At 34.2% G+C, this 16,323-nt stretch overlaps 2 protein-coding genes across 2 annotated transcripts; both read left to right on the top strand.

The window, feature by feature from the left end:
* The first annotated feature begins 2,798 nt into the window (after positions 1-2,798).
* LOC107085421 (tumor susceptibility gene 101 protein-like) lies at positions 2,799-3,773 on the top strand. The gene is made up of 3 exons (XM_015375721.1): positions 2,799-2,907; positions 3,041-3,143; positions 3,283-3,773. The coding sequence occupies exons 1-3, from the start codon at positions 2,806-2,808 to the stop codon at positions 3,381-3,383; spliced, it is 306 nt and encodes a 101-aa protein (XP_015231207.1). The 5' UTR covers positions 2,799-2,805; the 3' UTR covers positions 3,384-3,773.
* Positions 3,774-7,175: 3,402 nt separating this feature from the next.
* Positions 7,176-14,405, top strand: tsg101 (tumor susceptibility 101). The gene is made up of 10 exons (XM_015375738.1): positions 7,176-7,554; positions 8,252-8,339; positions 8,418-8,483; positions 9,333-9,496; positions 9,831-9,957; positions 10,697-10,754; positions 11,691-11,785; positions 13,453-13,655; positions 13,747-13,986; positions 14,073-14,405. Exons 1-10 carry the CDS (start codon positions 7,513-7,515, stop codon positions 14,160-14,162), a joined length of 1,173 nt encoding a protein of 390 aa, XP_015231224.1. The 5' UTR covers positions 7,176-7,512; the 3' UTR covers positions 14,163-14,405.
* Positions 14,406-16,323: the final 1,918 nt, after the last annotated feature.

The following is a 16,323-nucleotide window of genomic DNA, read 5'->3' as shown; positions in this document are numbered from 1 at the left end:
ATAGACTGGGCCTGAATTCAATTCATGCCATCAAAATGGAGAGATCTGGAATACATATATCTGTTCATTGATCAGGCATAGCAGTGTTATGACTGACGGGTGAATAGAATAACATTGCTTATCGAAACATTGAGGTACCTTTTAAATGGTGACGTTTATTAGCAGCTAGGCAAGGCTAGTTTTTCATATGGCACATTTTAAAGTGCTTTACATGAGAAAAAGAAAAGTACAATGTAATAGAATAGAAGCAACAGAAACAGTGAAAGAGAATAAAAGTGACACATCAAAATAAGTGGATTATATCTTAATGACAACGCTTCATAAAAGTATAAAAAAGACAAAAGTTTAAGAAGATGGAACTAAAGTTAGACTAGAAACGTAACTAAAAATGTTTAGATAGCCCAGTTAAAGGCAACTTTAAATAGTTGCATTTTCAATCTTGATTTAAAGCAACTTAAAGTCCAAAGCTTTTACAGCTTGATTCTAGATTCCTGAAGCATAAATGCTGCTGCTCCATGTTTGGTTCTGGTTCTAGTTTTGTGAAGTAGACCAGAGTTAGTAAATATCTGGCCCCGAATGTAACGTAAGAAAAATACCCAGGTAAGAAGTAGGTAAGAATGTCACAGGGATTTAATAAAAACAATGGTTACATTAGCAAGGGTAAAACATCGTCAAACATCTATGCACAGACTGGTAGACCGCTTGGGTTTCAGTATCCTCCCTTAGAGACAGAAGACAGGGATTATATTTTTTGCATTCATGTGCATACATAGATGTAGACATATATGACTATCTTTAATCTTCCTCATTATGAATTTACAAAGCACTAAAAAAATCTGGTGAAGATTCTCAGTCGTCCAGGTCATGGTCATTCCAAAAGAGAGGACCCATTCATCCGTTTCAGTTTGCATGTTTTGTAAGCAAAAGCAAGGCTTTGTTGGGCTACTGTATAAAGAATCAAACTCAACGCTATTCCTGACATTTTGAATTGAAAAAGCTTCCTGGATGGGAATAGAGACCTCTTCAAACTTGGAAACAAAGTCCAGTGGATTCTGTTTTAACTTTTTTAGGACGCTTAAAAAGTCATCATGCAAAGGAAAGTCCTTGGATCAAATCCATTTTGTATCACATTTTAATGGGAACTTTTTATCCAGGTACAAATTCTTAATTTAGGATATTTTTGAAAGGCAAATTTATTTTAGCAACTCTGTTCTCATTTTTATGTGAAGAACATAATCTGACTGTTAAAATCCCATTAAAGCAAATATTCACACTTCAATATAACTTTAGATTCTTTTTACTACATATAAAAGTACTTCTTAAAGGGTGAATCTTATTCTGCTGTAAGCATGCTTATAAAATGATTAATGAAAGAATATAACGGAATTTTAATTTGCGGTAAGAAATAGAAAAATTATTAGAAAAACATTTTGAAAAGCAGTAGACATGTATAAGTGTGCTATGCCACATTGGATACAACCTACCGGTAATAGTAATGCATTTGGAATGTGGGAGGAAGCTGGGTTGGGGAGAACCCACACATGCATGATGAGAACATTCTGGGCATGGGACTGGAACCTAGGAGCTCCTTGCTCTTTTTCAAAATTCCTTTTAAGTGAAACTGTTACAAATCACGCTGTTTTATCGATTGCTTTTCTTGTTAAACCACTTCAGCTGGAGTAAAACAATATGCAACAATATAACTCCTGTAAAATACGTCCAGTTTTTAAATAATGTTTGCAATATCTCTTTAATTGGTAAATATGTTGGTGGGGTTTTTTCCGCAATTTATGTATTTTTTCTTTTTATTGCAGATGTCGTCAAGACTTTAGTGATATATAACCTCAATGGTGGCATCTAAAACAATTTGATCCACCTTAGTTTTTATTTTTAAATATCTAAGGTTTATTGTGATTATCTTTATAAACAGAAGAAGAAATCTCTAAAACTGAACTTAGAGACTTTTTTCTTGTTTTTTTAAAGCCATCTGGCACATATCGCTCTTTCTAGAGCATTCATTTGCATAATTGTAGGGCTGGTTATTTCCCAGCCTTCCAGGGTTATAAAATACAGGAGTTTGTACTGAAGATAAACAGGTTAGAAGCTGATCACAAAGCAAAGCTCTTCCTTCTACTCTCGGGCTTAAATTCTGTTTTAATCTTCTTTTTTGTTTGTTTTCGTTGTTTGTTTGTTTTTAAGTGAGATTCAAATTGACAATGTCATTCACAATGGATATTATAAAGAAAATGCTTCCAAGGGTAAGTTTTTATTATTATTATTATTATTATTATTATCTACTACTGATGAATTTGTTTCCATTAGAAAGCCTTTGTCATATTTTTTTTTTTTATTCTTTTTTTTAACTCTTTCAAAGGGATATCAGCGAAAATATGTGGCCCATCAAGTTTTTATTGCCATAACTTACTTTAAAGACCTTGTGCCTGCAGTTGAGGAGTTTGGTATGCAAAGAAACACATCAAATGTGCTTAGTCATCACACTTTAATGCCATCCATTAAAATCCTTTTCAAGTTCGGAGATTAAGTCTTTGTCTCATTTTGTACAGTTTACAGAGATGGGTCCAGAAAGAACCTGTTGAACCTTACAGGAATCATTCCTGTGGTTTATAAAGGTAGCTGAATTTGTACTTTGATCCATGTAAAATAGATCATAACCTCGGTGAAGTATGACTGAGAGTAATGAACATTAAAGAAATGTAGTTATTCCTTCATGTTTTTATTCAAGACAAGACCTATAACATCCCCATATGTGTTTGGATTGAGCCAAACTACCCCAATGTGGCGCCTATGTGCTTTGTGAAGCCGACACACGAGATGATCATTGTTAAAGGAAAGTACATTTCCAGCGATGGCAAAGTCAGGATGCCTTACTTGAAAGACTGGAAGAAGGTATGAGGAAAAAAAAAAACTATTTCTTTTGATTTTTAAGTTTGAAAAAAACAAATCAATGTATACAGATTCATGTTTCTGTGCGCTGAGATGCACCCTTCACTAAGACGTTTTTTCTTACTTCCTCTATCAGGGTGAAGGGGATCTATTTAGCCTACTGCAGGTGATGGTTGCTGTTTTTGGAGAGTTCCCTCCATTATCAATGTGTCCTTATCCTGAGCCTGAACAAGCGTCATGTAAGTAATACTAAATTATGTTTTAGAATAACAGCTTATCTTAAGATTTCACCACTGGGCAACAAAAAACTCCACTTATAAATAAAACAAAGTATGTAATTGGTTTTTCTCTAAGAGAAAATATGTTTTTTTCTTTTAGGTTGGTTGCAGTTTAACCGACAAGAAGATGGAAAATATTGTGTGTCTTTACCCAGAGGAGATGGTCAACCTTTCCAACAGGAAAATGAAACCAGCTGCTAGTTTGTTGTACATATTTGAATATTTTGTGTAAATATGTGATGTTTTGATTTAAGTCTGTGGATAGAAAATCTAAAAAAGCCCATACCGTTAACTAACTGGAAGTTAAAACTAAAACGTTGACATGCATATATGCCAAACAAATGCTTTAGGATTGTGGAAATTAGATTTCTTTTACTATTTTAGGTTCTTCTAGCTTCCATTTTCTCACCACCATGAAATATTTTACAACCAGTCCATAAAAAAAAACGTTGTTTGTACTGATTGTCTACTTTGGTGATATGACATGGACCTTTGAACAGAGAAGTCAGATATAACCAAATACAGCTCAATAGGACTTTTCATAGCATGCAAATAGTCTTGTTTAAATATCAAAACGTTTAAGAGAATAGAAAACAGATCTGCAAACTTTAAGCAGAAACAAAACATTGATATTCCTTAATATCTGAGTTACTTTATTAGACTTTTTTGAACTTTCTTCCGTAACCATTCAAAGACATACTTCTTTTATTTTATGTAAATAAAGGCCTTTTATAAAGAAATCAGAGTTGTTCTTGTTGTGTTTGTCTAAAAGTATGAGTCAGATAACTCATTCAGGGTTGTGGTTCACTGAACAATGTAACTAGATGGAAAACATAAGAAAAAACTCAAGTAACAATGATCTTAGTTACAAAGAAGAAGCTATAGAAATGAATCTATGGACATTTTGTAGTAATACACAGATGAAAAAGATGAAGAAAGTTTAAGAAATGGGTATAAAGAGTCTGCTTACTCCTGTTATATTGCCAAGTAAAACTCCTTTTCAAATCTTTTTAGGATTTTTTTTTTACATTGTAAAGTATACAGCAGGTTAAAATAAGTATTTAAAATGCCATAATAAAAAACAAACAAACCAAGATATCCAGAAATTAAGTTTTGTATAATAAGATGAAATGACACAGGGGTAAAAGTATTAGAGAGGGAAGTTTAAACAGGCATGAATAGCAAAGACATCAGCCAAAATCTCTGTTATTCGAAAGCAATCCTGCCCCTTGTCAGTGCAAATTATTATCAGCTGGTTCAGTCACAAATGATGGCCTTTAAAAAGATGTCTCTATATATCACACAAGAAACATCTCATGATGGGTAAAAGTAAAGAGCTTTTTCAAGACCTTTGCAACCTTAATGATGGCATTGGTTACAGAATGATTTCTGATCTTCTGAATGTTCCAGTGAGCACTGTTGGAGCCATAATCTAAAAGTGGAAAGAACATAATTTCACCATAAACCGACCACGACCAGGTGCCCCTCGCAAGATTTCTGACAGAGGACTGAGAAGAATTATCAGAAGAGTTGTCCAAGAGCCAAAGACTACTTGTGGAGAGCCCCAGAAAGAGCTGGAATTAGCAGGTATAATTGTTTCAAAGAAAATAATAAGTAATGCACTCAACTGCCATGGCCTGTATGCACACTCTCCACACAAGACTCCAGTGCTGAAGAAAAAGCACGATGAAGCTTGTTTAAAGTTTGCTGCACAACATTCAGACAAGCCTGTGAAATAGTGGGAGAATATAGTCTGGTCAGATGAGACCAAAACTGAACTCTTTGGATGCTATAATACACATCATGTTAGAGGTCAAATGGTGCTACTTATCACCCCATAAACACCATACCAACAGTGAAGTTTGGAGGTGGGAACATCATGGCGTGGGGCTGTTTTTCAGCATATTATAATGGGCAAACTTCAAATAATTGAAGGAAGGATGAATGGAAAAATGGACGGAGACATTCTGCTACCATCTACCAGGATGAAGAAGATGAAAACTGGTTGGATATTTCAGCAAGACAATGAACCTAAACACACAGCCAAGGAAACTCAATTCAAGATTTAAGATTTGAAGACTGTGTGGAAGAATGAGCCAAAATCACATCTGAGCAATGCGTGTGACTAATTTCTATGCAGGAGGAATCTTGAAGCTGTCATTACTAAAAAAGGTTTAGTACAAAGTATTAAAGAAATTTTTGCGTGTTCAATACCTTTTTTTCTTTGTTTCACTTTATTACCAATAATTTAATTTCTGGACATTTATGCTTTGTTTTCTTTGAATGTGTGGATTTCATTGATTGACACACAATTTGACATCTGGTTTAAATGTCATGTCAATAGCACCTCTACAAATATTACTGAGAAAAATTGAGGCCTGTTCAATACTTATTTTACCCACTGTATAACTTGTGCATGGTAACTGAAAAAAATGTTGGAAGGGAAACATAAGAAGAAAAAAACTGTGGAAATATGGCTGCCTAAGTACATTTTGATTCACCTTTGCACCATAATAGTTGTCTTAGATACACACCTGCATGTAGTTTAAAGAATGTTTAACCTGAAATAAAATTTAGCTTTCCTGTTTTGATTTGGTTGGAAAATACTTTTCTGCACCCTTCCAGTAAGTACTGTTAAAAATGATCTCATGATTGTGCTGTACAAAGGTAACAGCAATATGCGAGGTGCAAAAACCAGCAGACTGCCCTTACTCTGCAATTGTATACGTACAGGGGCAGAGTAAGAAGAGTTATCAGAAGGTTGCACATTAAGGAACAAAAATACACTCTTAAAACTTGAAGCCTCTTTTTTAATGGTTTAAATGACAAAACACGGAATCTGGTCAGAGGGCATTTAAAAAGGAAGGCAGTAACACAGACTGAAAGGCTGTCTTCTACATGCGACAGTTCTTCTAAATTTGTTAGAACTGGGGAGAATACTTAAAAAGCCAGGAATATTTCCCATCAACTGAAAAACATCAAGGCTTGGCTAAAATTTCCAGAACAATTTGTAATTCCAGTCATTTAGAGTAGAGTCATGGTATGATAAAACCAAAATTAAAGTTCTATAAGGTAAAACCTGCCCAGAGTGAAAAACTGGGGGTGGTAATATCTCTGGATGTTTTTTTCTGACATCAACCACACTTTTATTAAGGTAACAAATTTCGTGACTAATAAGGAATACCCAAGTTTATCCCAAAATATCCAAGTGTCTGCTACAGAGTAATTTTTCAGCATTACTGTAGAAACAAGAATTCTTAAAAAAAAATACATAAAAAAGAGTTTAATTCCATTAAACTCCATATTTGGAATGACCTAGCCAAATGTCACGTCAACTGAAAAGGCCTATAGACAGAGACAAAATATCATGAAGATTAAAAAAACATTAGCAAGCAAAATAAGTAGATAAGAAAGTCAAAATATAGGATACAGATAGGGATGTCATATTGTCATAAGATGCTTTAGCAGAGGATTAGTTCAGGGGTGTTTGCCCTTATGCAACCCAGTTATCACGTCTTTTTTTATTTGAATTTCCCCAGACTGTGTTTTTATCGGAGTACTCATCATGCATTTCATTAAATGTTGAACAAATTTTGATTCATTTATCATTGTCTGTTTTATTTAATTTTTTTACATCACAAAAGCCTACCAGTTGTACAGGGCTGTTTAAACTATATATTTTTGTTGTAGGCTACATGCTCTTCTTTATAAACATTTTTTTTTTTGTTATTACCCTTACTGAGATTATTTTCTTTATGAGAAATCATGGCAGCTATCAGCCTATATCTAGGCCAATATGCTCTGCACTTTAACTGATCAGTTAATTGATCTTATGTCTGATATACAACTTCTTTAATATTACAAGAATAAATCAAAGAATAAATCATGTTCTTTATTAACTGAAACACAGTGAGTAAATATTTCGAACCGAAACGGCAGCTATACGGATCGCTGAGAATAAAAAAACGTCAACAGTTTACGTCACAGACCGGAAGTTGTTGAGAAGACACCCGGACATTTCACACCGTTGGGATCTCCATTTTTCATCGCTTTTTAAAAAGTCTAATTAGCTATTTAAGCTTTTAATATTTATAAATTATCTATTGTACGCTGAAATCAAGAGACTATTTACACCGGCCTGGAATATCCCTAAAGAAACGCGACTGTTGTCTCTACTCGTCCCTGGGCTAGGCTAATATTAGCCTAGCATTTAGCTCTCGTTGGCTAGCAGCCTCAGTTTTTTGTTATTTGTTTCAGTAGAAGGCTAGAAATCTCACCATTTCAGATACCGATAGTTATCAAGAAATATTTTAAGACACTTCTACTAAACATGGCGGTTGTCAACGAAAGCGCCCTGAAGAAAATGCTGAAGGTACGCCCTGGTTTTAACGGCTATGGGTAATGTAAGCTAGATATGACTGTTCTAATGTAATTAGATCCAGTGGAATTGGGGATCAGTAACGTAAGCCTTTGGATACGATAGAAGAATTTATATTTACAATAATGTTATGATTATTATAGAGAATGCTCCCTAATGTGTGTTGAATTTTAAAAATATATTTTAAAATGCCAATCGGCAAATGTCACGTAAACCATTGTGGTATTTACCTTTTCCGCCTTATAGAATGACGTTTGGCTCCTGTCTTATGTATGAAATCTGAACAAGTATTGATTGAGAAAAATCTGTGGCGTTGAAATAAACAACTAAGTTACACCTGATCACGTCATAAATGTTGTTTTTCTAACGCAAGATGTAGATTTATTCACACATTTTGATAAACCTTAAATATTTTAACATTGCCATGACGCTGTCATCTTTTTTTGGGTACATCAAAAAATAAAATGTAACTCTATATTATCTCGTTTTTCATGTTATTTTCCATCTAATCTTGGATTTTGCAGCAGATTAATAGATTGGTTAAATTTTATAACCTAATTACTGAAATTAGAGGTGAGCAGACCTCTTTCTTCAGTCAAGCTTATATAAAGACACTGTTCGGCTCTTCAAGTGTAACAAATTATGGTGGGCCGTAAAATTGATGATTTTTTTCATCCTTAACTTTTTTCAGCAATACAAATATAGAGATCTTACTGTTCGTGAGATAACCAATGTCATCTCACAATACAAGGACCTGAAGCCGCTTATGGATGCTTATGGTAAGATAACTTATATTTACTTGATTTATTTTTTTGTTTTTTACACACCTAATGATTTTTTTATTTCATGTGTTGCAGTGTTTAATGATGGTTCATCCAGAGACTTGATGAGCTTGACTGGGACCGTCCCTGTGAGCTACAGAGGTAAACCGATGTTTTTTATCTTTATAGTAAAGAGTTATATTTTGTCTTTAACTAAACCTACAAATATAAGGCTTTGAACACTATTAGACTACTTCATCCACAATGATCCTACATCAAATGTCAGGATTTGTGCAGATATTCGCCTTTTTTAGCAACTGGAAGCTGTTTGAACAAACTTGTTCAGTAAATGTTCAGACCCATGATAAAATTATTTGATAATATTATATAAACTAAAATAAACATATTAATTGATAAGGGTTAAAACATAGGTTTAAATTAGGGGTGTAAGGAAACATTTATATCAAAGATCCAATTGATTCAGAATACGTATATTACGTTATTTCATTATATGATAATGGTATTGATTGAAAAGATGGCAAAATAGATCTTAAATGTAAAAAAAATCTGTTTAATTGTCTTAACTTTAAATAACTCTATACCCCTGCCTGATAGTTGGTGTTGCTTCATCCAATAGCCTGCAGCAGAGTACGAACATGAGCTTGTGGGGTTTTCCACAGCTACATTATTATATTATACTATATTCCCTTCTGTCTTTAACAAAGTTATATTACATCAAATATCATTAAATCATATGAGTTAGAATTTAACTCCATGATATTTGGGGCTAAATACATCATACAGTTTAACTGATTCTGTTTTGTCTGTTAACTGTTCTTACAAAATATATATATTTTTTGCATATTTCCTTTCATCCCATTAACCAGTATACTATTGCAAAGGAATATAGGGACACTACAGCATAGTGTATGTTAAGGTTATGTAATATTCAAACCGTAATGAAAAAGAACACACCAAATATTTGCAATTTTTTTTTTTTCTTTTCTCAAGGCAATGTCTACAACATCCCAGTGTGTTTGTGGTTGCTGGACACGTATCCCTATAACCCTCCAATTTGTTTTGTGAAGCCTACCAGTACCATGATGATCAAAACAGGAAAGCACATTGATGCCAATGGCAAAATTTACCTGCCTTATCTACATGAGTGGAAACATGTAAGTATTGTTTCAGCTAACTATAATCTTTATGATGGAAGTTATTTTTTTTAGGTGGTACATTTGGGGACACAAATTAGAATCTTTGGGTAAAAACTTAAAAGCATGCAACAATAATATGACCATGCTCTTTAATCAGTCTAAACAAAAATGTATTCTAACAGCCACCAACTTATCTGACATGCAGCACGTTTGGTTATTAAGTGATGATTATAGATAACAAAATATTTTCCAACTCCACAGCAACTAGTTAATACAGAAAATGAAATAAAACTCTTAACTCTATTCTTTTTTTTGCCAAACTTGTTAAAATGTACTTCTGTTTGCTTTACAGCCTCAGTCAGACCTGTATGGTCTGATTCAAGTGATGATTGTCGTGTTTGGAGAGGAGCCCCCAGTATTTTCCCGCCCCACCACGCAACCCCCCTTTCCAAGCTTTCAAGCAGCTGGACCCCCCAACTGTAAGTTATTTCACATTTTGCTCTAAAAAAAAGCAACCTTTAAGAACTTGTATATTTTTGAAAGATTTAAATTTATTGGATTTTCTTACCCGTTTGTTAACATGTGCCAGTCCAGCATAGTTAGTCAAAGACTGTCAGTATAACTCCAGATTGTTTTATATTTTGGTCACTTGAGTCTGTTTAATGACAGCTGTTTGTTTTTTTTATTTATTTATTTTTTATTTATTTATTTTTACAGACCTTCATGTTAAGAATGAAGTTACTGTTTTAAACCACATACTGAATGTTCTTATGATAACAAAGATTGGAGACATGCTGGGTTGTTTACATTACTTATTTGACTTATTTCACAATTTTTTTTTTCAGCTTAATTCTCCACGTTCTTTTTTTAAACAAACAGTTGAATTTACATTTGTTGTTAAAGAGGCGAATTACTGTTCATATTCTTTTTCAGTAAGTGATTACAGATGTGGCTCTAATTAAGTTGGCTTTGTATCAAAGTTTATTCACGTTTACTCAAATGTTGCTTTGTTTTTTTGCTACTTTTTTTTTTCTTTTTTTTTCTTTTTTTTTTTTTTTTTACATGAGGACTTTTCTGCTCTCAGCACCAGGTGGTGCTCACATACCATGGCAACAAATCATGGCTGAAACATCTCTATGATTTAAAGGGTTATAGACATTTAATCCACAAATATGCTCTTTTTATTTACTCTAAAAATATGTATTTTTTCTTCATCAGCTTCCTACATGCCTGGGATGCCTGCTGTGTCGCCCTACGGGCCAAATCCTAATCCAGGGTAAGATGGTTCCACACATTGTCAGCATCTATATGATGGGTTTTGTAATAGGTGTCAACCAGGTATCAGAGTATTTTTTTTTTTCTTCAATCGCTTTTTAGATTTTTTTTTTCTTTAATATTATTAATAATGGTTTTAATATTGTAAGAATAAAGTTTAGCTGAGTGATGTCAGAATTCAAAGTTCCTATGAGTCTTTTATTCTAACTATATGTAACTGCACTAATAAAAAATGTATGATCCCAAATGGGTGTCAGTTTATATAGATACATCAAAAGCAGACCTGCATTTAAGTACATGTAAGATATGAAGTAAGTAGAAATGAGAATTCGTAATGGAAAACTTTTTTAGAACAGACTTTTTGTGCTGTTAATTAATAATTTTTTTTGCCTTTTTATTGGTATTACTCAGTCTTAATGTAAAAAAAAAAAAAAAAAAAACAGAGTTAACAATGATATATTTGGTGTGACTTAAGTGCAATTGGTAGTTTTACAGAAAAGATTAAACATTCTTTATAAAAAAAAAAAGTTAGCTCTTCAAAGATATTCATCAGAAATCTAAAAATATATTGACCAGCTGATTTAACTATTTTGTAAACTTCATAATGTTTCATACTAGTTGCTCATTTCTAGATCAGGGAGATTTGATCCAAGTTGAACCATTTTCCATCAAGTGTATCCTAGCAACCTTGATTCAAATTCGACCTGTGTATCTTGTTCTTTATTGATGGACTTTGGTTATTTAAGTTAAACAGACATTACTTTATTAACTTGTGTAAGAGAGGAGGGAAAAAAAACTTGAGCTCATTGGTTGCAAAATAGTCCAACAATAAATTCTATTGGAATAGATATAGTGGGCTTCTAGCAATTTAAAGTTAAAATTTGAGAAAAAAAAAAAAAAGAAATGAATATCTGTTTAATAATGAAACTATTTTCAGAGGTTACCCATCTTACCAGTACCCAGCTGCAAACTCTTATCCTGCCACTGGTGGACCTGCACACTATCCAAACCAAACTCCAGTCTCCACAGTTGGTATGTATTAAATGAGGCTTTCTGATGCTTAGCTTAGCTGTCAACCTGTGTCAGTTCAAGGACGATTTTCGCTTCTGTGCTAAAAATCAAGGAAAATATGTGGGTTCTCAAACCTTGATTACCTTCACATCATTATTTTGTTGTTTTAATTTATTTTGAATTAAAACATCTAAAGTCATGACATATATTTAAATCTATATGTTCCTCATTCAACCCTAAATGAAGACCCTTGACCTTTTTACTTGAACTCTCTCACCCTCCAAGTGACTTCAGTGGCACGCTGAGTCGCCTCTGAAAGGCCACAGGTGTAACTGGAGTGGGGAGTATTAAAGGCCAAAGTACTGGATGGTCTCCTCCTACCCCCCGACAAACTATGTCTCGACACCCACTGAAAAGATCTTACACAAAGACTTCCACACTGGCAAACAGGAAGATCTTTAGGTGGTTCCTTTTGTAAAGGGAAGGGTTTGGCTTTTGCTCCTGACAGAAGTCAACTGATGTTTTCTGAGCTTCAGGAAAATCAGTTAGTCCATTCACAATGTATAGTTTAATATTTTAAGATTCAAACTATTCCGTCAGATTAGGTTAGGGATTCAAGTTATTACCTCCGCCAGGGAGATTATGTTTTTAGTCGAGTTTGTGTATTTGTCTGTTCATCTGTGTGCAGGATAACTATAAACCTTATGAAGTGATTTTAGTGAAAGTTTTACCAAAGCTGCATCTCAGTCCAAGAATAATCCATTTAATTTTGGTGATGATTCAGATCACAATTTGGATTATGATGATTTAAAGTCGTAGGGAAATCATATTTAAATGTCAAATTATTCTGGCTTAAACATGTATATAAATGTTCTCTGTATCAGACCATATTGTCCCAAAACTTAAAAAAAATTTCTATTAAAAAAAAATCCTGTCTTAAAACAGGTGGGGGTTTTTTTTTTTGTTATCTTATGCAGGCCAGTTAGTTGTACGTCAGCCTGTGCACCTAAATTCGTCCAATCATTTATCAACGGTCATCTGTCAATCAAATTTTTTCTGTCATAGCATCTTGATTCATATGTCGCAGCTAATAAACGCAACGGTTGAAATAAGAAATAAGAATTATTTACTTTAACATTGAATTACGTCCCAGTGTTCATGGTGATGGGCGTCTGTGTCTTCGGCAGAGGTAGAGCAGGGATTCTGAAGAATCTTAAAACTTGGTTCAATGATGTGCATTAACTAACAAAGCTTTCCCTTTCTACCGTGCTTATTGCTAGCATGTTGTTTTCCATTATGGTACAGAGATTTAGCATAATGCCCTCCATTTCAGTCATCTTCTGCTGTGCTCTCCTGACCTGATCACTTCTCACTCCACCATGCACCAAATAGATGCTATTTAGGATATAATAAAAGGAGTTTATCAAGGGTTATCTTTAAAAACTACACTAAGTGCATTCTGCATTAATTCATGTTTCTGCTTTGGCATGTCTCTGCATTTTAAAGCATATTATCACATAACTTTGATTAAAAATTATTTGAATAAAACTTATTTTAGTCTTATAATAACCCCTGAAAGAAATATGAATTTTACATTTAAAAAGTTCAATATTCATCACTAATTTAACTGCTGAAGTGCAATTATGTTTTGTCTTAACGTCTCATATCATGAATTTGTTCCTCCTAAGGGCCAACCAGAGATGGGACTATTGGTGAAGACACCATCCGGGCATCTCTGATTTCTGCTGTAAGTGACAAACTTCGCTGGAGGATGAAGGAAGAAATGGACCGAGCACAGGCAGAATTGGATGCCCTGAAGCGGACGGAGGAAGACTTAAAGAAAGGGCATCAGAAGCTGGAGGAGATGATCTCAAGACTTGACCAGGAAGTGGTAAGATCCCCTACCCTTTTCTCTTTTTTACTAATACATTTTTCTTTTCCTTTAACGTTTTATGATTCTGAACCTTTGCTGCTCCCAACAGACTGATGTTGACCGGAACATTGACCTGCTGAAGAAAAAGGACGAGGAATTAACCGAAGCCCTGGAGAAAATGGAGAACCAATCAGAGAACAATGATATAGATGACGTCATTGTGCCCACAGCTCCTCTTTACAAGCAGATCCTGAATCTGTATGCGGAAGAAAATGCTATTGAAGACACAATCTTCTACCTGGGAGAGGCCCTTCGCAGAGGTGTCATTGATTTGGACGTTTTCCTCAAGGTAGCTCTGTGAATATTGTCCCTTAATGCTGCTTACTGTAGTTCTGTTATGTTTTTAATTTTCACTTTTGTTTCCTTCTGTTGCAGCACGTACGTCTACTGTCCAGGAAACAGTTTCAGCTTCGAGCTCTCATGCAGAAAGCTCGTAAGACGGCCGGCCTCAGTGACCTGTACTGACCCACACTGACATCCTCGGACACAACCATATATCCACACTCCTATTCTTCCTCCTGCTGTTTGTTTCCTATATACGGTCTTCTTGTATACCAACCAGCTGCCTTTTTTAATGAGAAGAAAGCGAGAGAAAAAGCATTTATGAAGAATTCTGTATTGTCTGATGTGGCCTCTTTTATATTTGGCGCCATGTTTGGTCACAAACACAGTCCAGATGATAAACAATTACTCTTGATTATATATATATAAGAAGAAAACTAATCTTTTTGAATTCTGTTGTGTAGTTGTCTTGGAAAGCTGCTCTGTGCATGCAGCTTTTATGATAACGATATTGATGCTGACGCTGAAGTTGGTTTACACTAATTTGTTTGGTGGTTTATATACAGCATCTTGCACTCCATCCATTGGACTAGACATTTTGCGAAGTTGGCTCCAGTAATGTTGGTAAAAGAACGCTCAGACAGGCTTTGGAGTCCTGCTTCCTTCCCTTTATGGATAATTGTGTTTCAAAACCAGAAACACCCAGATAAGGTCCACATGACATGGGGCAAGCTGCATGAACTATGTTATGGAAGTTCCAGGTCATGTTTAGTAATCTTGGAGTCATGGGGATCTTTTTACACTTTGGAGGTCATGAACTAAATTGACCTCCGGTCACACATGGGTCAGGTACTGAGCTTCAGTTTTAGCTTCAAAGTGGCTGACCCCCTCATTTTTCTTTTCCGATAGTCCAGAGGTTTTAGTATATGTCTCACTAGCCCAGACTTACACTTCAGAGTGAGCACATTAAACCGTCAGTTCAGTTGAATAGTTGTTTCACTATGTACAGCCTTGGCTCTCATAATACTAAGGTATTGTAGAGGATTACTTCTATCTTTGTTTAATTTTCAGTTGTAGTTCTGTCCACTCATGCTCAGCTCTGCTGACAACTTTGGTGTTCATTAAAAGGTTGTGAATAACGTTGAGGGCTAAAGGGTACAAAAGAGAATTGTTAAAACTAATCAATCTGTTAAGTTATGTTAAGTTTTGTCTGTTGATTAGCCTTTTACTAAATGCACTTTGAATTGTATCATAGAATCTTATTTTTCTTGTTTTCAATTCAGCTGTAGACCACCTTTTCTTTTATATCTGTAGATTTATGTAAAGCATTACAAATTAAAGATCAGATTTAATGAATTGTCTGAATTTATTATACTGTAATTAAAAACAGAAAATTCTAGCTGTCAGTTATTTATAGATAAAATAGAAAAAAAAAAGACTACAGCCAGAACATGGTAGGTTAAGAAAGGAATCACTTGATCCGACAATGGATCTAGTCCTTTTGGTTAGCTGGTTTGTTTTTACTGGTTTTCTTTTCAAGTAAAACTGAGATTTAGTTGTAAATTTGTTCTGTTCCTAATTCCTCACATCTAAAAACCAAGCAGGTTCTGGGCCCAAGCTTTTATTTTGGTGGGAACTATTGAGCTATTTAGGATTCTGTTTGAAGAAATCTCAGAAAATGTGATCCAGGGCCGCACTATAGCTGCTCAAAGCTAACATATGCTAACTTTGACTTGATGTGAAAAAAAAAAAAAAAGCTTTCATTTGTTTTATTAATCAGAATTTTAATCTATCCTGATTTTAAACTTGCACTTAATGTACCTAGTGTATCCCCATGAAAAAAAATGTGTCCTCCAATTCCTTGTTTTTATGAGATTTTCTATCTATTTAGGCCTAAATGAACGCCTTACAATTTGATTTTATATATATTTTTGTTTTGATCTTATAGCTTGTCTGCTGTAATGGAAAACAGGACGATTTAAGTCTGAAATTGCAACTACATTTATTGAAAAATAAGAAATAACTTTTTCTGATTTTAGAATAACTTAAACCAAAAAAGCAATCATCTCCACAAAATGCAAACCAATTTTTAATCATCTTGTGTAATTTATTTCTTTGTAAGAGCAAAGTTCCATTGATTGTGTGGAATGAGATCAGTAAACTATAAAACTGATGTATGGATATTTTAATAGGTGACAATCGTGGAAACATGCTTTCTTCTTAGAAAAGCATCTGTTCTATTCCAGTTTAGTATTATCTTTTAAATTAATCTTTCACTGCAACTTTGACAATCCTTAGTGAGTTCATCAGCCTGGTGAACCTATGCCTTGCCATTTTTGTGCTA

Source organism: Cyprinodon variegatus, unplaced genomic scaffold (genome assembly GCF_000732505.1).
Source record: "Cyprinodon variegatus isolate N-32 unplaced genomic scaffold, C_variegatus-1.0 Scaffold124, whole genome shotgun sequence".
In the NCBI taxonomy this organism is placed as follows: domain Eukaryota; kingdom Metazoa; phylum Chordata; class Actinopteri; order Cyprinodontiformes; family Cyprinodontidae; genus Cyprinodon; species Cyprinodon variegatus.
The sequence above is the reverse complement of the archived record's forward strand: the minus strand, read 5'-3'. Positions and strand labels throughout refer to the sequence as shown.